The 21,467-nt window shown below is 37.2% G+C and overlaps 1 protein-coding gene across 1 annotated transcript; it reads right to left on the minus strand.

Annotated features, from left to right (window-relative positions):
* Window positions 1-4,660: 4,660 nt before the first annotated feature.
* Window positions 4,661-5,608, minus strand: LOC114081148 (olfactory receptor 5AL1). The gene has a single exon (XM_027922727.2). The coding sequence runs from the start codon at window positions 5,600-5,602 to the stop codon at window positions 4,661-4,663; it is 942 nt and encodes a 313-aa protein (XP_027778528.2). The 5' UTR covers window positions 5,603-5,608.
* Window positions 5,609-21,467: the final 15,859 nt, after the last annotated feature.

Genomic DNA, 21,467 nt, shown 5'->3' on the forward strand with positions numbered 1-21,467 from the left:
TATTGAAGTGCTTTTTTTAAAATACAAGAGGCAAATGAGTAGAACTTTTTTCTTGTAATTCTTTCCCAAACAACTGATAATACCACTGCTCCTTTCACAGATTTTAACATATTCTCCAAGGATCCAAGCAAACCTTGGAAAGGCACATGATATAAAGAGTCCTGTTTGGGCCATTATTGCTTTACCTGACCACTGAAGTCATGTTCAAATACAAACGAAGACACACATGTGCAAATACTTATGTGTATCCCAAGCAAAGGCAGAGGCATGCTTTTGTTAGGGTTTTGGCCTCTGGAACAAGTTTGTCTGAGTCTGAAAGCTATTTCTTTCATTTATTTTGCAAACAAACTTGGGACAACCCACCTCCACTCTGTGTAATTCTTGTTTTCAACACTGAAAAATAAGAGGAATAAACTCATTGGCTTGTCCTGAGGATTGCATGGGTTAATGTTTATGAAATGCATAGAGCTAAATGCAATGGTAGTAAGTGCTTTGTGTTAATTACATAAGTTTTGCTATAAAAAGATTAATTCATTAGCCTTTCAGTGTCATTAAGTGAAATGGACACAACCATATTAGATTTTCTTCTATGAGCCAGACAAATCAAATAAAAATAAGAGATGCAAGAGTTTTCACCCATGGATCTATTATTAATTAGTCACCTTAGGTAACATAACAAATAGTATGAAAATTCTAAATGCAATTCCAAATTGATCTGAGTTTTTTTTAAACACAGTGGGTGTTGAGAATGAAGGATATTCAGTGAGTTACACAACAGATTTTCAAATATAATTGGAGAACAAGACATACAAAACTGCTTTTAATTGAAGTAGATCATGTCAATTAAACTTATTGAATGGATATGCATTTACTATTTTGACATTCAAGCAATTAAACTATTGTTTTAATGTTATTATATTTTCTTTGGTTTGTTTGGAAAAGCATTATGAATCTTGGAATCTTCAGCCATTATATAGAATATAGGTTGAGATTTGCAGTAAAATGTGATTGTTTTTTGTTCAACATTTCATTTGTAAATGACTCAGGTATGTATACATGAGGTACTTTCAGAATTTGTGAATTGCATGCATACTCCAGTTTAAAACAAGATTAAAAGAAAAATCCAGATGTTCTATTTCTATGCTTTGTCTTGTGAGTGTATATTTGTATGGTAGGTACATAAAATATTCTCACATATCACAAACATGACAAATAGAAGCATCTTAGTTCCTCTTTTTATAGGTAAAGAAATCCAGGTTTATGAAACCTTGAGAAATACTGGTTTTCTGGGGCCTTTCCCACATTTTTTGCTTCATAGAATTATTTATGATAGTGATGTTTAAACACTAATTGGAATTGAAGTTTTCATGCCTGTGCATAATTTTAATTTATTACTATTCATAATCACATATCAAAGTAAATCTAACTTTATTTAAGAGCATAAGCTAAGCAACTCAAAGACATGATATTATGCTTCTTCATGAGCAGACACAAATGACTGTACTACATCTAGAACTGCACTCTGGAAATTTCTTTAGGTGAATGAGTTCATATCTTCAATATATTTCCTCAGTCAAAGCATCAAAATCAACATCAAAATCAACATTAAACATTTTCTTTCCAGGTACCTTTAAATAAATATTGTATTTTTTCACTCCTCTGTCTATGGCCTCTATGATGTTTTTATGTCAGGATAGATTCTAGTTTAGTCTGTATATCTAATCTATTTTGATTTGGGAAAAAAATACATAACAAATTTTATCAGGGTCTAAGATTTGTGAAAATCATGCCTGAATTCAGAAAGCATTGCCCCCATATTTTAGTTTTGCTATCCCCAGATTTGTGATATGCAAATTTCCTATTACTAATAAAATAGGCAAAAAGCTTTTTCCCCAAATTGTGGTATGAGCATTTAAAAGATGGCACATGTCTGACACCTAACAGAGATGGTATAAACATCAGCTTCATTATCATCAGTGACATGAACCATCAAATAGTACCTTTTCTTATAAATCAAATTTGTTTGCTCAGTGTGGTGGCACATGCCTGTAATCCCAAGAACTCCAGAGGCTGAAGCAAGAGAATCACAAGTTGAAGGCCAGCCTCAACAATTTAGTGAGGTCTTGAGCAACTTAGACAGACCCTATGTCAAAATAAAAATTAAAAAAAAATCTGGGGTTGTTTGTTTGTTTTGTTTTTGTCTCTAGGATTTATTAGTGGCTTAACAAATACAATTCCAAGTAATTACTTTTGCATATTAATATGAAAACCTTTATAGTTCATTTTAGATTTTCTATCCTGTAGCTACCTTTCAGTTCTTTTCAATTTTTGAGGGATTTCAGTGCCTCAGAAAGAACACAGTGCCTGGTGTGGTGACATACACTTGTAATCCCAGCAGTTTGGGAGACTGAGGCAGGAGGATTGCGAATTTAGTCAGCCACAGCAACTTAGTGAGGGCCTAAGCAACTTATGAATAAATAAAACATAAAAAATAGCTGGGGATTTGGTACAGTGGTTAAGGGCCCCTGAGTTCAATCCCTGGTACCAAAAAACACAAAAACAAGAAATAACATAAAAACAACAACAACCACAAAAAAGCCCTTACTATATGACTATTATTATTTAAAATCTCAGCTTCTTGAAAGGCTGGGGCAGGATGATCAAAAATTCAAAGCCAGTCTCAGCAACTTAGCGAGTTCTGTTATATTTCCTCAATTACATTTCATATGTATTTGTTGAAGAAATTTTTTTCCTATAATATTTTACTCTAAGAAATATTAGAGTACAGCCTATGAAGAACCACTGATACTTACACACTTATAGCATATATAGTTTTTTTCTTTAGTCTTTGTGGCACTTAATTTGATCTGTAAGTTATTTAATTAAGGATCAATGGCTGACACTTTTTTTTTAGAGAGAGAGAGAGAGAGAGAAAAAATTTTTTAATATTTATTTTTTAGTTTTCGGTGGACACAACATCTTTATTTTATTTTTATGTGGTGCTGAGGATCGAACCCAGCATGCCAGGTGAGCGCGTTACCGCTTGAGCCACATCCCCAGCCCGGTTGACATTTTATACACAAATACATAAATAATTTTATGAGTTGAATTCCACCAAGAAACATTTCTCTTAAAAATCTCAAGTTTTAGGTGAGATGATCGTCTGTTCGAGTCAAGGGCCCTTTTCTTATTTTTTTAACCAAGGTAGTTACTAATAACAAAGTGAATCAGTGATGTCAGAGTGCTGAAGTAAAACAAGCATAGGTTTTAGAGCAACAGCTAAGCAGCTAGTTTTGGGAGGAGACTGGAGACGCTGAGAAACACTGGATGTTAATATCACTGGTAGCAAAAGGATGATAAAGACAGAAAGTCCCCTGCATTATACACGCTGGCTTCTCCCTTTATTTTACCTTCTACTGTATAAGAATAATAAGGAAAGGTGTGCAATTTCTATGCCAGGAGCAGGCTTATGTACCTTATGATTTCTTAACTGCTTAAGATTTTTATTTAATATTTATTTTTAAGTTGAAGGTGGACACAATATCTTTATTTCATTTTTATGTGGTGCTGAGGTAGAACCCAATGCCTCAAGTGTGCTAGGCAAGCACTCTACCACTGCTTAAGAATTTTAATGTAAACCTAGGTTTGGAGTAACATTGTTGTGACTTACTATTCAGTGTAAAAATAAAAATAATAAAAAGGGTTGGCCTGTGGCTCAGTGGTGAAGAGCCCCTGGGCTCAACCTCTGTACCACCCTCCTCAAAAAAAAAAAAATCACAATGCCATAACTCCTCAGTTTCTCCATTTTCATTTTATGGCTTTTAAAGTGAAGAAAACTGCATTGCCATCTATTTCACAAAAGACTATTACACAATCACCTAAAACCAAATAAAAGGAATCACAGGTGCAATAAAAATGTTCATAATTATAATACCTACTATGGTAGGAGCTAGAAAATACCCTTTATATATACAATCTTGTTTAACCCACAGTCACCCCAGGAGAAAGGAGTTCTTGCTGCCTTATGCAGATGAGGAAACCAAGGTACAAAAGTGTAAAATAATTTACCCATGGCTTTATTGCAATAAAGCAGTGAATTATAATGGTGTAAAGTGGCTTTGGTGATCTGACCTGGTAACAATCAGTCACTAAACACTCTTTTGGTCAATATAAATCTGCTAGCACTATCTTTCCCAGAAAAATGCAGAAAAAGTAGAAATTATCCAGCATCTTAAAACTCAAGAAATTCTTGCTATTAAACTTTATTTTTTCCAGATTATCTCTGCAGCAAACTTGAAATGTAACACACAAATGTTTATGTACTTCAATATAACCCATGTTTGGCAGTATCTCACAGAGTTCAGATAAAGCCTCTATCCCAGAATGCTGTTTCTTTAGTTATTGATAAAGATGTGTGGTTAAATTGGATTAAGATCTCATTCACTTTCTCTCTTATACTCCCCTCAATTAAAATCCAACAACTCAAAACGTGTAAAAAGGCTTTCATGTGGAAATTATCAAGACTGAAACTGAGGATGAGACCTACACTGAGTGAATCTGAGCACTCAAAGTGAAGAATGTGTCTCTACCAATACCAGCACTATTACTGTAGCTAATGCCCAACTCGAAGTCCTTGGCTCTTGGCCTAGTGACTCCTAGATTATTTGATAACCAAACACAATTTTTCTATCATTCTTTTCAGAGCACTCTTTACCTCCTTATTTCTCAAGCTGTAGATCAATGGGTTTAACATGGGAATTATTACTATGTAAAACACCGAAGCAAATTTATCTGTGTTCAGAGAATGGCTTGACTTAGGCTGCAGGTACATAAAAATAATTGTCCCATAAAATATTGTGATGGAGGTCAGGTGGGATGCACAGGTAGAGAATGCCTTCTGTCTTCCTTCAGCTGAACGAATCCTCAGGATGGCAAAGAGGATGAAGGCATAAGAAATTATCACAACCATTAGAGAGCATAAGGTATTGAAACCAGCGATGATTAAGAGCATCAGCTCTTTGAAGTGAGTGTCAGAACAAACTAGAGCCATTAAGGGGACATCATCACAGTAGAAGTGATTGAGCACATTGGAGTCACAGAAAGACAGGTGGAATGTTGCTACTGTCTGTGCAAGACCCACCGCGAATCCATAGATGTATGTGCTAGCAACCATTAGCATACAGAGTTTCCTAGGCATGAGAATGACATAAAGTAAAGGGTTATAGATAGCCACATACCGATCATATGCCATGATTGACAGCAAGTATAGTTCACAGACTACAAATGTGATGAAGCAGCAGACCTGAATGGCACATGCAAAAAATGCTATACTTTTAACTTGACGCAGGAGATTCACCAGCATGTTGGGGGTGGCAGAGGAGGTGAAGCAAAAGTCAACAAAAGCAAGATGGCTGAGGAAAAAATACATGGGTGTGTGAAGCTGAGGACTGATTTGGATTAGTACAATCAGTCCAAGATTACCCATGACACTAGCTAAGTAAACGACTAGGAATACACCAAAAAGGATGATTTGAAGTTCTGGATTATCCGTGAGCCCTGAGAGGATAAATTCAGACACTGTTGAGTGATTACCATTAGCCATAGAAGAGGTGTAAGAGGTTGTCTCCAACAAAGCGCTTCAGAACACACCTTATGAGGAATAGCATTCCTGTTAACAATAATCAAGTTGAGGTCCAGAGATAATTCTTATGCTCTGATCTTCTGTTGAGAACACTTAGAGGAACCTCTTCATTTTGTGTCTGCTAGAAGAAAAAAAAATGATGTTTCCTAAGTAGAAACTGCAAAGCATGCAACTCTGTGAGAGTTTGTAAAGGTTGAAAGATGGTATTTTGAAGTTTCACATATTGTATTACTTATGTCATATCTATTTTGAATAAGATAAAAAAGATAATTGTTTGAATGCAGAAAAAATATTTCTTTTACAATTATCAAAATACTTTAAACAAGATCACCCTGATTCTTTTGGAAAATTTTAGTGAGTGGGAATAATAAATTCAAAAATACTGAATCCATGGGGCTACTAGGAAAGATTCTAGTAAATCTTTTGGGAACTGGTTATTTCTATAACTTATATTTTTACAGAGAGTTTAAATTTTTATTTTGCACTTTCATATATTTGATTCCTAGTTTTTCTTTAATTATTATGTAGCATATTAGTTTTTAGTTATGGGAACTGAGGTTGAGCATCCTGCATGACTGGAATATAGTGAAACAAAATAACACATAACTTGATTCTCTAACATCAATTCCTAGTTTATGAAAACAAACTTTCACATAGGCAAAAAATTCCCTATCAACCGGAGATAAAGAAAACTTTGGGTAGGGGATCTATGAGTTCATTTATGTCAAGTCAGAACAGTTATTATCTCATATTATGTGCCAAAAATTTCAGCTGTTGATGGTGTTGATATTGTTTAGATGGATGTTTCCCTACTTAGAAGTCTGTGTGCAGTCTCACACAATGATAATTATAGGGGTTAATCATTTTGCAATATTTTAAATATTATTCCATTGATTCACTAATTTGTCATCTCTAATCTTTATTTCTCTTCACTCTTATTCCTTTAATACTTAGATTTATGTGCTGCGAAAGCTACAGGTAACTTTCTCTCTGAATAGTACCCAAATCTCCAACATTGCCAATCTTTTGATTCTTCTTTTCTTATAATGAAACTAGGCTGCTTCATGAGTACTTTTCTCTTCAGACCATATGTCTGTTCAATTTAGAACTCTCTCTATATTTCATATTTGGCAAGAGAGATAAGGATTGTTTATGCTTCTGCTATTATTTCATAACTATTCTTACATTTTGAATTTCTGTGTACTCCACTGATACTTTGAGCCTTACACACTGGTATACTTTGTCCCTTATATATTTCCTAGTCAATCATTCACTCACAAAACTGCCATCTGTTCCCACACAATTAACACATGGGTTCTCGATAATATCACGCTAAGCAAAAAAAGCCAATCCCCCCAAACCAAAGGGTGAATGTTTTCTCTGATATGGGGATGCTCATTCACAATAAGAGAGGAGAGAGAGTTACTTTATATTAGATAGAGGGAAGTGAAGGGAGGGGAGGGGAATAGGGATAGAAAGGTGATAGAATGAAACAGACATTTTTACCTTATGTATATAAAGGTCTGCATGACCAATGTAGTTCTATAACATGTACAATCAGAAAAAAGAGAAATCATACCCCATTTATGTATGACATATCAAAGTGCATAAAAGCATTCTATTGTCATGTATAAGTAATTAAAACAAATTTAATTTTTTTTAAAAAATTAAGCACTAAAAAATGTGTTCTCAAGTTCTGGACATCTTAATATCATCAATCTTACAATTCTACCTTAGTTTCCTACTCCCAGGGCTACCTGTTGAAAAGTATTGTATCTGGAAATTGATCAAGTGCTAAATATCTCAAATTAAAATATTACCTTACGATCACAAACTTTCCTGCTTTATCTCCATTATAAGACTATGACTTTTCATTTATTTACTTACATTCATTCCTTAAATGCCACAAATTACTTCTTGTCTATTTACATGTCACCTTCCTTTTTCAACACTTCCTTGTACATAGATTTATCGAACTAGGGGGTATTTTACATGTTCTTCTCTTTAAAATTTTATCTAAACTACCAAGAATAACATCTGGACAAAATTGAATTATAATAAGCTTATATTAAAAATCAATCAATAAATGTTAAAAAAAATAAAAATCAACTACATTGGCTTGATCTGCTTTTCCTTGAAGCAATATTCTGTCTCCCAGTTTGTAGGTAGCAATTTCAAACCCTTTGAATTATTTCACGTTCCTCCACAGCTACCTCACCATTTACTCTCAGGAGATGCCAACATTTCTGACATTAAAAGAGCCTGAAATTTTCTAAAGTTCTAGGTGACAGTCCCATGAAACTACCTACTTCCACATTAGCCCCCACTTTTTTGGAGGGAGGGTGTCTAAGTTGGCATCTTTTCTGTTCACTTTTACTTTCCTAAATGACTGTTTCCTTTGTTTATGCTTGAACCAATACTCTTTCTTTAGTGTTCTTGTTAGACCAACTTATGTCATGTTTGCACATTCTTGTTGAGAGTTGTCATCTGATGCTATGGGAACTAGCATCATTTATATGCTCCTGATGCAAAAATCGAGCTCTCTATGCCAAATTTCTCCTTTAAACTTCAGGCACACATATCTAATTGCTTCCCAGGCAATTTAAATGAGATATTCCAGAGGTTCCTAAATTTAACATATTCAAAGAAAATGTATCAATTCAAAACCACCCAATCCTACCCATATTCATTGGAGTACAAATATTCTAATCAGTAATGGTACCATCTTCCATTCAGTTATCCACATGAGACAGTCTTTTAAAGATACATTTTGTATATCTTAACTTGCAATAATAAAAAATCAATTATTGAACACTATTGAGTATCTAACCCCTTTTTTTGTCATATATTTCTACTTAGAACACCTCTTCTATTTTACTTATATGGGCTTCAAATCAGAACTCTGGAATATTAGCTTCTAATTGTTATAGAAACAAGCTTTACCACCTTCTCTGTGCATAAAGCACAGAGAAATGGTTAGAAATATATGGCATCTCTCTTAACCTGTAAATATTAGCTTGTTTCCCTTTAAATTTGGGATACAGACTTATCTTCTTAATATGATTAATTAAGTTCTTGACAAATAAACCTTTCTGTTGTCAACTTTTCTCATTCCTTGCAATTTCTCTCATATAACAAATACCTATATCTTGCAGGTTTCAACAGTTAGTAGATAAGCCAAATATTTATTTAAATAATTAAACAAATGATACAAAGATTATGTTCCTCAAAATCAATTTTTACTCCTTCAATTACCTTGCTTTTTATCCCCACTACATTTTGCTTTTGAGTAATCCACAACAGAACCTAAAGGAGTCCCACACACCCCGAGGCAAATCCGGTGGATGCTCATAGAACTTAACATTACTTAAGCATTGTGAGTATATCTGGTATGATCTGTTGGTCCCTCTAGAATATTTTCCTTGAATTACATCATTTTAATCAATTGCTGAACCAAAAATATAATGATGTTTCAAAAACATAAGTAATTATGTTACGGTTGATCTTTTGGGAACCAATTTGCTTATATAAAAAAATAATCAGTGAAAGGCAGATCACTCTACTGAGGCTAAATGTAATAAAGCATCAATAAATAACAGCAAATGTTATGTTAATAAATGAGAAATAACTCACAAAAAATTAACTAGTTTTGTATTGCTCTTTATATGTCCTGTATGCTCATGAATTTTAACAAGAGGTCACAGTAGAAATTAGATTAAAGTAAATTAGCTTGCTATTGAGCATGCAAGTCTATGGAGAAATAATTTACCTTGTACTAAAGATCCAAAACTATATTTGAAATTCAATTCGAATTTGTTGAGGGAAGCAAAGAATAATTAAACTATGAATTCCTTATTGGCCTGATGGCGCATTGAGCTCAATCACAGAAATTTCGTGCCTGAGGATTTTCTTCAAGTTGAAAATTAATTTAAAATAAACTCAACTTTGTTTCATGAAGTCTATTAGGAAACATTTAAAGACATTAAAATTACAGAAAAATTAACACTTCTTTAAATCTGCTAATAAACTGTTCATTTGAATCCTCAACATTCATATAGGTATAGAATGAATGACAAATAGAGATAGAAAAATTATAAACAATCAAGAAAAAGAAGTAGAGAGAGAGAGGAAGGAAGGAAGGAAGGAAGGAAGGAAGGAAGGAAGGAAGGAAGGAAGGAGGGAATAAAGGAGGGTATTCCTCTTGAATGTGAATATTTTATCCTTAAATCACTTTTTCTGTGATATTTCATGATACCATTTTCCCTACAAGAACTAAAACAACTATATAAATAGTAAACACAAATTATAGAGAAGTTGTTATATTTTTTCTCTTTTATAACTCATTTCTAATGCTTATAGTGATAATTTTTCTCAGAGACTTGAAAGGAATTCAAGAATTGAAATAAAACTATAAGTAAACAGCAAAACAATTAGTAGCATATAGGGTAGGTAACAGGAGGGAGGACAGGAGGAAAAATTAGAGAAAATTATATTCCATGCTTTTACAGTTATGTCAAAATGAATCCTGACATTATATAAAACTAAAAAACCCAATACATTTAAATATAGCAGTAAACTCTGTCGTACTTTTCTTGAAGAAAAAAGAAAAATACATTGTGCCTTTAAAAATAAAAGTGGTTTTCACAGTCTATTTCAAAATGCTTTAAGTTATAAGTTGATCTCAACAAATTATACATTGGCTATTTCATTTGCAAGAATAAATGAGGAAATATGATATAAAAAGGAATCATCAAAATATTAACACAATTTATCTTTTTTTTTATTGTTGGTTGTTCAAATCATTACATAGTTCTTGATATATCATCTTTCACACTTTGCTTCAAGTGGGTTATGAACTCCCATTTTTACCCCATATACAGATTGCAGAATCACATCAATTACACATCCATTGATTTACATATTGCCATACTAGTGACTGTCATGTTCTGCTACCTTTCCTATCCTCTACTATCCCCCCTCCCCTCCCCTCCCCTCCCCTCTTCTCTCTCTACCCCCTCTACTGACCTTCATTTCTCCCCCTTGTATTATTTTTCCCTTTCCCCTCATTTCCTCTTGTATGTTCTTTTGTATAACCCTGAGGGTCTCCTTCCATTTCCATGCAATTTCCCTTTTCTCTCCCTTTCCCTCCCACCTCTCATCTCTGTTTAATGTTAATCTTCTTCTCATGCTCTTCGTCCCTACTCTGTTCTTAGTTACTTTCCTTATATCAAAGAAGACATTTGGCACTTGTTTTTTAGGGATTGGCTAGCTTCACTTAGCATAATCTGCTCTAGTGCCATCCATTTCCCTGCAAATTCTATGATTTTGTCATTTTTTAATGCAGAGTAATACTCCATTGTGTATAAATGCCACATTTTTTTAATACATTCGTCTATTGAAGGGCATCTGGGTTGGTTCCACAGTCTTGCTATTGTGAATTGAGCTGCTATGAACATCGATGTAGTAGTGTCCCTGTAGCATGCTCATTTTAGGTCTTTAGGGAATAGACCAAGAAGGGGAATAGCTGGGTCAAATGGTGGCTCCATTCCCAGCTTTCCAAGAAATCTCCATACTGCTTTCCAAATTGGCTGCACCAATTTGCAGTCCCACCAGCAATGTACAAGTGTACCCTTTTCCCCACATCCTCGCGAGCACTTGTTGTTTGACTTCATAATGGCTGCCAATCTTACTGGAGTGAGATGGTATCTTAGGGTGGTTTTGATTTGCATTTCTCTGACTGCTAGAGATGGTGAGCATTTTTTCATGTACTTGTTGATTGATTGTATGTCCTCCTCTGAGAAGTGTCTGTTCAGGTCCTTGGCCCATTTGTTGATTGGGTTGTTTGTTATCTTATTGTCTAATTTTTGGAGTTCTTTGTATACTCTGGATATTAGGGCTCTATCTGAAGTGTGAGGAGTAAAGATTTGTTCCCAGGATGTAGGCTCTCTATTTACCTCTCTTATTGCTTCTTTAGCTGAGAAAAATTTTTTTAGTTTGAGTAAGTCCCATTTGTTGATTCTAGTTATTAACTTTTGTGCTATGGGTGTCCTATTGAGGAATTTGGAGCCCGACCCCACAGTATGTAGATCATAGCCAACTTTTTCTTCTATCAGACGGCGTGTCTCTGATTTGATATCAAGCTCCTTGATCCATTTTGAATTCACTTTTGTGCATGGCGAGAGAAAGGGATTCAGTTTCATTTTGTTGCATATGGATTTCCAGTTTTCCCAGCACCATTTGTTGAAGATGCTATCCTTCCTTCATTGCATGCTTTTAGCCCCTTTATCAAATATAAGATAGTTGTAGTTTTGTGGATTGGTTTCTGTGTCCTCTATTCTGTACCATTGGTCCACCCGCCTGTTTTGGTACCAGTACCATGCTGTTTTTGTTACTATTGCTCTGTAGTATAGTTTGAAGTCTGGTATTGCTATACCGCCTGATTCACACTTCCTGCTTAGCATTGTTTTTGCTATTCTAGGTCTTTTATTTTTCCATATGAATTTCATGATTGCTTTCTCTATTTCTACAAGAAATGCCGTTGGGATTTTGATTGGCATTGCATTAAACCTATAGAGAACTTTTGGTAATATCGCCATTTTGATGATGTTAGTTCTGCCTATCCATGAACAGGGTATATTTTTCCATCTTCTAAGATCTTCTTCTATTTCTCTCTTTAGGGTTCTGTAGTTTTCATTGTATAAGTCTTTCACCTCTTTTGTTAGGTTGATTCCCAAGTATTTTATTTTTTTTGAAGATATTGTGAATGGAGTGGTTGTCCTCATTTCCATTTCAGAGGATTTGTCGCTGATATACAGGAATGCCTTTGATGTATGTGTGTTGATTTTATATCCTGCCACTTTGCTGAATTCATTTATTAGCTCTAATAGTTTCTTTGTAGAGCCTTTTGGGTCTGCTAGGTATAGAATCATATCATCTGCAAATAGTGATAATTTAAGTTCTTCTTTTCCTATTTTTATGCCTTTAATTTCTTTCGTCTGTCTAATTGCTCTGGCCAGTGTTTCGAGAACTATGTTGAACAGAAGTGGTGAGAGAGGGCATCCCTGTCTTGTTCCAGATTTTAGAGGGAATGCCTTCAATTTTTCTCTATTCAGAATGATGCTAGCCTGAGGCTTAGCATAGATTGCTTTTACAATATTGAGGTATGTTCCTGTTATCCCTAGTTTTTCTAGAGTTTTGAACATAAAGGGACGCTGTACTTTGTCGAATGCTTTTTCCGCATCTATCGAGATGATCATATGGTTCTTATTTTTAAGTCTATTGATGTGGTGAATAACATTTATTGATTTCCATATATTGAACCAGCCTTGCATCCCAGGGATGAATCCTACTTGATCATGGTGCACAATTTTTTTGATATGTTTTTGTATCCGATTCGCCAGAATTTTATTGAGGATTTTTGCATCTAGGTTCATTAGAGATATTGGTCTGAAGTTTTCTTTCTTTGAAGTGTCTTTGTCTGGTTTAGGTATCAGGGTGATGTTGGCCTCGTAGAATGAATTTGGAAGTTCTCCCTCTTTTTCTATTTCCTGAAGTAGCTTGAAAAGTATTGGTATTAGTTCCTCTTTAAAGGTTTTGTAAAATTCTGCTGTATACCCATCCGGTCCTGGGCTTTTCTTAGTTGGTAGTCTTTTGATGGTTTCTTCTATTTCCTCGATTGATATTGGTCTGTTTAGGTTGTCTATATCCTCCTGACTCAATCTGGGCAGATCATATGACTTCAGAAATTTATCTATGCCTTCACTATCTTCTAATTTATTGGAGTATAAGGATTCAAAATAGTTTTTGATTATCTTCTGTATTTCTGAAGTGTCTGTTGTGATATTGCCTTTTTCATCCCATATGCTAGTAATTTGAGTTATCTCTCTTCTTCTCTTCACTAGCATGGCTAAGGGTCTGTCGATTTTGTTTATTTTTTCAAAGAACCTACTTTTAGTTTTGTCAATTTTTTCAATTGTTTCTTTTGTTTCGATTTCATTAATTTCAGCTCTGATTTTAATTATTTCTTGCCTTCTACTTCTTTTGCTGTTGTTTTGCTCTTCTTTTTCTAGGATTTTGAGATGAAGTATGAGATCATTTATTTGTTGTTTTTTTCTTTTTTTAAGGAATGAACTCCAAGCAATGAATTTTCCTTTTAGAACTGCTTTCAATGTGTCCCATAGATTCCGATATGTTGTGTCTGTGTTTTCATTAATCTCTAAGAATTTTTTAATTTCCTCCTTGATGTCTTCTATAACCCATTGATCATTCAGTAACCTATTGTTCATTCTCCAAGTGATGTATGCTTTTTCCTTCCTTCTTTTATCGTTGATTTTCAGTTTCATTCCATTATGATCAGATAGGATGCATGGTATTATCTCTACTCCTTTATATTGTCTAAGAGTTGCCCTGTGACATAATATATGATCTATTTTTGAGAAGGATCCATGTGCTGCTGAGAAAAAAAGTGTAACTGCTTGATGTTGGGTGGTATATTCTATATATGTCAATTAAGTCTAGGTTATTAATTGTGTTATTGAGTTCTATAGTTTCCTTATTCAACTTTTGTTTGGAAGATCTGTCCAGTGGCGAGAGAGGTGTGTTGAAGTCTCCCATGATTATTGTATGGTGGTCTATTAGACTCTTGAACTTGAGAAGAGTTTGTTTGATGAACATAGCTGCACCATTGTTTGGGGCATATATATTTATGATTGTTATGTCTTGTTGGTGTATGGTTCCCTTAAGCAGTATGTAGTGTCCCTCTTTATCCCTTTTGATTAACTTTGGCTTGAAATCTATTTTATTTGATATGAGTATGGACACTCCTGCTTGTTTCCGAAGTCCATATGAGTGATATGATTTTTCCCAACCTTTCACCTTCAGCCTATGTATGTCTTTTCCTATGAAATGCGTCTCCTGTAGGCAGCATATTGTTGGGTCTTGTTTTGAGATCCATTCTACTAGCCTGTGTCTCTTAATTGGTGAGTTTAAGACATTAACATTTAGGGTTATTATTGAGATATGGGTTGTTGTTCCAGCCATATTTGTTTATTTATGTTACTAAACATGGTTTATTTTCCTCTTTGATTATTCCCCCCCCCTTTACTGTCCTACCTCCCACTGTTGGTTTTCATTGTTATTTTCCATTTCCTCTTCCTGTAATGTTTTGCCGAGGATGTTTTGAAGAGATGGTTTTCTAGCTGCATATTCTTTTAACTTTTGTTTGTCGTGGAAGGTTTTAATTTCATCTTCCATCCTGAAGCTTAATTTCACTGGATACACAATTCTTGGTTGGAACCCATTTTCTTTCAGTGTTTGAAATATGTTATTCCAGGATCTTCTAGCTTTCAGAGTCTGTGTTGAAAGATCAGCTGTTATCCTGATTGTCTTGCCCCTAAATGTAATCTGCTTCCTTTCTCTTGTAGCTTTTAAAATTTTCTCCTTATTCTGTATGTTGGGCATCTTCATTATAATGTGTCTAGGTGTGGATCTCTTATAATTTTGCACATTCAGCGTCCTGTAGGCTTCTAGAATTTGGGATTCTGTCTCATTCTTCAAGTCTGGGAAGTTTTCTCGTATTATTTCATTGAATAAATTGCTCATTCCTTTGGTATGGAGTTCTATACCTTCCTGTATCCCAATTACTCTTAAGTTTGGTCTCTTAATGTTATCCCATATTTCTTGGATGTTCTGCTCATGGTTTCTTAACAGTCTTGCTGAGCAGTCTATGTTCTTTTCAAGTTGAAATACTTTATCTTCATTGTCTGATGTTCTATCTTCTAAGTGTTCTACTCTGCTGGTAGTACTCTCAATTGAGTTTTTAAGTTGGTTTATTGCTTCCTGCATTTCTAGGATTTCTGTTTGTTTGTTTTTTATAACCTCTATCTCCCTGTATAGTTGATCCTTTGCTTCCTGGATTTGTTTGTGTAATTCCTTGTCGAAGTGATCTTTCATTGTCTGGTTTTGCTGTCTAATTTCTTCCTTGATACTCCAGATCATCTGAAGCATATATATCCTGAATTCTTTATCTGACATTCCATCTGCTGCAGCTGTTACCTCTTCTAAAGTTGCGTTGACCTGCATTGCTTGTAGTCCTTTCTTTCCTTGTCTTTTCATACTGCTTGCGTTTCTTTCTTCTTGGTGAAACTGTTGTGTTTTTGAAATTTCCCCCCCCCCCATATATTTATATTGCTCTTGTATAGTTGAAAAGTCTCCCTTGCAGGTGCAGGCGGGGGCTCTGCTCTGCCCCTCCTCCAATTGGTGTGAGGTGTCTACCACGCCCGCGGACCCCTGGGCCTGATCCGCCGTTCTGTCACAGGTCTGCCTACCTTGCAGGTGGAGGCGAAGGCTCTGCCCTGCCCCTCCTACCGCGCCCGGGGACCGCTAGGCCTGATCTGCAGGTTGGTAGCAGGTCTGCCCACCTTGCGGGCACGGGTGTCAGTTCCGCTCCGCCCCCACTCCAATTGGGGTCACTTGACCACCACACAGGCGGGCCGCTGGGCCTGATCTGGGCGTGGGCGAAGGCTCTGCTCTGCCCCTACTCCAGTTGGGGTGAAGTGTGTACCACGCTGGCAGGCCGCTGGGCCTGATCTGCCGGTCTGTCGCAGGTCTGCTTACCCTGCCGGTGCAGGCGGTGGCTCTGCCCTGCCCCTCCTACCACGCCTGCAGACCGCTGGGCCTGATCTGCAGGTTGGTTATAGGTCTGCCTACCTTGCGGGCGCGGGCGGCGGCCCCACTCCTCCCCTCTGGCTCGACGACAAAGCGAGAGAGACTCGGGTATCTGTGACTCACCCTCCCTACCAGGGGACCAACTGTTTCCGTCGCCGCTGGCACCGATGAAGTTTTCTCCTCGGCCGCTCTCCGATGACATCAGATCTCTGCCATACTGGCATCCCCTGTTCTATGGCTGAATCCCATTTTCTTCTCTTCCAATAGGCGGAGCTGTGCCCTCTGAGCCGAGCTTCTGCCCTCTATGTGCTGACAGAAATCCCTGTACGGTGGCTCCTGGGAGTCTCTCAATCCTTAGTCCAGAGCCCTTTCACTTCTCCGGCCCCTCCCCCTGTTCCTCCTCCCAGCCAGCCAGCCAGGTCCTGTTCACCAGAGGCGGTTCCCCAAGGATCTGATTACACTTGCAGCCCCACCGCGTGTCCTATATCCCGAACGATGAACACCCTCTCTGTCATTCATCTAAGCCCCAGTGCTGTGGTGGGGTGATCTGGGAACCAACAGTTTAATTTTTCTGGACCCCTTTGGTGGGCACGTCCCCAGAAACTGGCGGCTAAGATCTTGGGTGTCGCCGCTGGTGTTAAGGGGAGGTGGGGATCTGGAATCCCCTCTGCTTCCCTACAGACACGCCCCCAGAGAGATTCCAGAGGTTTCCTGGCTGCTTGTATCTGGAGGGGGTGGGAGTCACACACCTGCTAACGTGGATTCCGCTGGGAAGGAATTCTGTCGGCGGAACTCTGGTGATGTCACCACTCTGCTATGGCGGGCCCCAGGCTCCTTGCTGGAGTGTCCGAAGGGAGGGGTGGGACTGGTCTGTCTCTGGTTGGTTTCAGCTCCCGGTTCGCTATTTCATGAAGGCTTGGTGAGAGACCTCTTCCTAGAGTCCCTGCACTGCTCCTGCTGCGCTGCGCCTCGGAGGCTATCCGCCCTGAAGTGGGGGCCGTGTGCAGGCAGCTGACAGTCACCGAGTCGCGCGGGCAGTGGCTGGCGGGTCTGGACCTCTGCGCTGCGTGGCGGAGATTCACTCGTCTAGCGCAGACTGTCACCTCCAAAAATCCTACCGATTCCCGGCAGGTCTCTCTTTAGTGGAATTTTGCTAGGAGTTTCTCAGCAGGTCGAATCTAAGCATATCCATGCGTGTCTCTAACCCCGTAGTTGAGGAGGTACTGAAAGCGCTGCCTCCCCTCTCGCCGCCATGTTGGATCCCTCCACAATTTATCTTTAATAGATATATCTTATGGACATTAAAGATAGATGGGATTTGGAATTTTCTGGTTTTGTCTTTGGGGAAAAGACACATCAATGCACTAGCTCAGAGACTACAAAATAGCTTTAGTGGATTTATCCTGTGATTAATAGCCAGGGTTTCTTCTAAGTGTCATTCCCTGTGAATGTGGCCACAAAGGCATGGACCTACCACGAAGGGTTTCTGTTTCCAGTTCTGAGCTAGATATGCCATTGTTCAGAGTTCAATTTGCCAACAGTAATGTCAATGTCAGGGTCATTTGTATGGATTTGTTACTTTAGTGACACTGCCAATAATGGTTGTAGGCTGCTGTCATCAAAGCTGTGTCATGATAGGGTGGGGATATTTTCCTTTTATGGCCATCAACACACATTCCCAACAGGACTTGGCTTTTCCTACTTGCAATACCTTGACCTTCATCCATATTTAAGGGCCTATAGAATGCCTTCTTTATTGGCATTGCATCCTGCAGTGTAGCTTCAGGAAAAGGGACAATTTTCACAAAAATAGAGGCTACAAGCATAAGTGTATGAGTCTAAATCATGTCACTGTGTACATTATTACGTGGTAACAGTTTAACTAATGGAAAAGAGAATGACCTTATGTGTGGTGAACTGAGACATCACTTGGGGACTGCTCCTTCTCATTGGGTTGGGAAACTGAAATCCAAGATACACTGCATACATTGAACTTGTGTCTAATAAATACTACTGTGTTTGCCTTAGCTAGAGTGAAAGGAACCAAGAGTAAAAGTAGGAATAACCCCTCTTTTCATCACATAAATGACTCACTTGAGGAAGCTTGCTTTCTGTCTCAGCAGCCTTGTGCTCTGCCAGGTTAAAAGTCTAGTTCTCAAAGAGAAGCATTTCTCTGGAGGAACAGAGGAGCCACTGCACTGGAGGCTGTGACTGTCACCTTGATACATGATGTTCCTTTGCCAGTGAATCAGAAGACACAGAAAGGACTGACTTCATTGGTTGGGTAATGTGTTAAGTCAACTTTGCATCACTGTGACCAAAATACCTGACTAGAACAACTTAGAGGAGAAAAAGTCTATGTTGGCTCACAGTTTCAGAGGCTTCAGTGCATAGTCAGTGCTTTGACCCCAAGGTGAGGCAGAATATCATGGTGGAGGAAAGTTATTCAGTGTTCAGATTAAGGCAGCAGGGAAGAGGGGTGGAGGGAGAAAGAGAAAGGGAACAGGAGCAAGTAATGCCCTTCCAGATCATACCTCTAAGACCGACTTCCTTCAACCATACCTGATTCTGTACAGTTGTCACCACCTCCTGATAGTCCATTCAACTATCACTGGATTAATCCACTGATGCTATCAGGAACCTTTGGTCCAATCATTTCTGGAAGGCTTCGCCTGTGAATATTACTGTACTGTACAATCATTCAACACATAAGTCTTTGGGGGATACTCATGACCAAACCAGGATAGGTAATCAACCCTTCCATCTGGAAGCTTGGGTTTCTATCCTATCACATGGACAAGGATGTATGTAATTAGAATTCACAGATGCATTGTAGCATGTCATGATATTTTTATAGTCAGTGATAATTATCAATTGCTGCTTTCTGCAAATGTAACACTACAAGGACCGGGTAGCAAACTCTCAGAATCCATGATGATTAGTTTCTGGGTTATCCCACAAGATAAATGGAGAACAATAAAATATTAGGCCTTCCAAAATACTGGCTGAGGTTGAGGCACGTGCAGATACACTGGTGGAGGAGGCAGATGAACACCAATTAGATCTGGAGGCTACTGTGTCACCAGGCCTGCTGTTGAAGATTGGGGTTTCTGTATACCATGTCTAGAAATATGCCACATGAACAAACGACTCTGTGCCTCTTCATGTTCACTGATGCTCAGCCTGTAGTGGATAATCTCTCTTTCTCTTTCACTATGCTTTCCCCTCACTGTTAGAATTTTAAGCCTCCAAAAAACATTAGCTACTGAAACTCTGCCAATAACTGACGATTCCAGGTTAAGACTAAATAATATTTAATTAAAAGAGCAGAGCTATATTTAGAATTTTAAAATGTATAAGATGTTTCATTTCATGGATTAGAAAAATATGTCCTAGAATTGTTAAGTGTCTTAGAGAAACTTGTCTAGGGATAAAATTGGAAACCAGAATTACCAAGGTTATGTTGCTGCTTTGGAATATGGCTCTATAGATTGGAGTGGCCAGTGGCAAAGTCTCGTGAAAGCTGGAAAATTCCAAGATGATTTGAACCAAGCATCATTAATGGTAAAGGACTAAAGATTGAGGTTAGGAATGCTTCCTGCTAATGTGTGTGTGTGTGTGTGTTTTCCACAGTGTAATAAACATCAAGGTGGAATGCAGATGTATGTGCTATTTGCGGCTTCCCTTCTCTGCCATACAGCAATTGTAACACTATAAAATGTTATTAATATATGTACTCTTTGGGTGACATCTAGGGAATACTTTAAACCATAGCCCATCTTATTTCATCAATATTTTAAATTTTAATAAAATCATTGTGAAATTGAGCTCTGGGATCAAGTAAAACCAAATTCAGATCCTGACTCAAGCATATGCAACTGTGTGCTTGCTGCATGTGCGTGACTGTGTACGCAAAAGCTATGCCTCCTGTCTTGATTTCTTTGTTCATCAAACAGGGTTTGCACACTTATTGGCAGAATTATTTTTGTGTAAAGTACCAGAAGCATTAGATTTATATCTGTTCACCAAACCAAAGAGACATAGACACATTTGATAAAGGTTTTTTTTTTTTTTTATTGTTAGTGAAAGTTGAAGTTCCCTTACTCTTGAAAACAAAAACTTGAAAATAGCATGACTTCTCAAATCCCACCTTCATAAAATATATTGTAAGTGAATATTTTACTTGAAAAAAGTAGTATGCTCACTTTAAGTATCATTGGACACAGAGATGATTAGATTTGGACATACTCAGATATTAATAGTTGATATGAAAATTACCAACTGGGAGCTTTGTTTAAAACTTTTGTGCTTCTTACAGTTTCTAAATGATGAGCACAGAATAAATATTTACCTTGAAGGTGGTAGTTTTGTGTTCTTCAATAAAGCAGTGACTTAGATATTGAAGCAACTTGGGCATAGTAAAATAGATCTGGAATGAGTCTGAAAGTTACTCTGTGAGGTAACAGTCTGTATTTTTACACAACATTTTGTAAACAAGCAGAACAGGTAAAAGGTAACAAGTTACTCTTGGGGAATGATATAAAACAAAACTATGTCACAATAACAGTTGAATGACAAGCTGCATTTGCTTATGCCATCATGACCTGCTGAAATTGTGAAAAAAAATACAAGATTTTTATAAAATCAGTCAATAAACTGCTGGAAGTATTTAAACAACAAAACAAAAAGAATTCTCTAATAAAAGATCTTCTCCTATATTTCCAGAGCATTTATGAAATAAAATTTTACCTCCTCTTTGCATGATTCATGTTATGGCTCATGTACTCTAAAGTTCTGAGCCCCAAATCCATTTGAAATAAAGTCATCATTTCATTACTCATCTTTGTAATCTTCATTACTTGTTATTCTTTCAAAACTCTTATGGTCAAGCGGTGCTCAGGGAGCTTGTCTCTTTCAGTTAAACTATTCACAAAAATAATTATTAAAATCCTACTATGTACATACTATTTATGTCTAAATAATGTATACAGTAAGCCTCCATTCTAGAAAAACCAGGAAACTAAGTTACTGGTTATAGTAACCACAGACAAGAAGTTTATCTATTTCCTAACAGGTTGTCAACACTCTGTGATCCCAGGCATATCTAGACTCACTAACTCTGGTGTTAACGATTCCTTCGTTCTTTCAATAACAATCTGGC

The sequence above is a fragment of the Marmota flaviventris genome, chromosome 9, assembly GCF_047511675.1.
Source record: "Marmota flaviventris isolate mMarFla1 chromosome 9, mMarFla1.hap1, whole genome shotgun sequence".
NCBI lineage: Eukaryota > Metazoa > Chordata > Mammalia > Rodentia > Sciuridae > Marmota > Marmota flaviventris.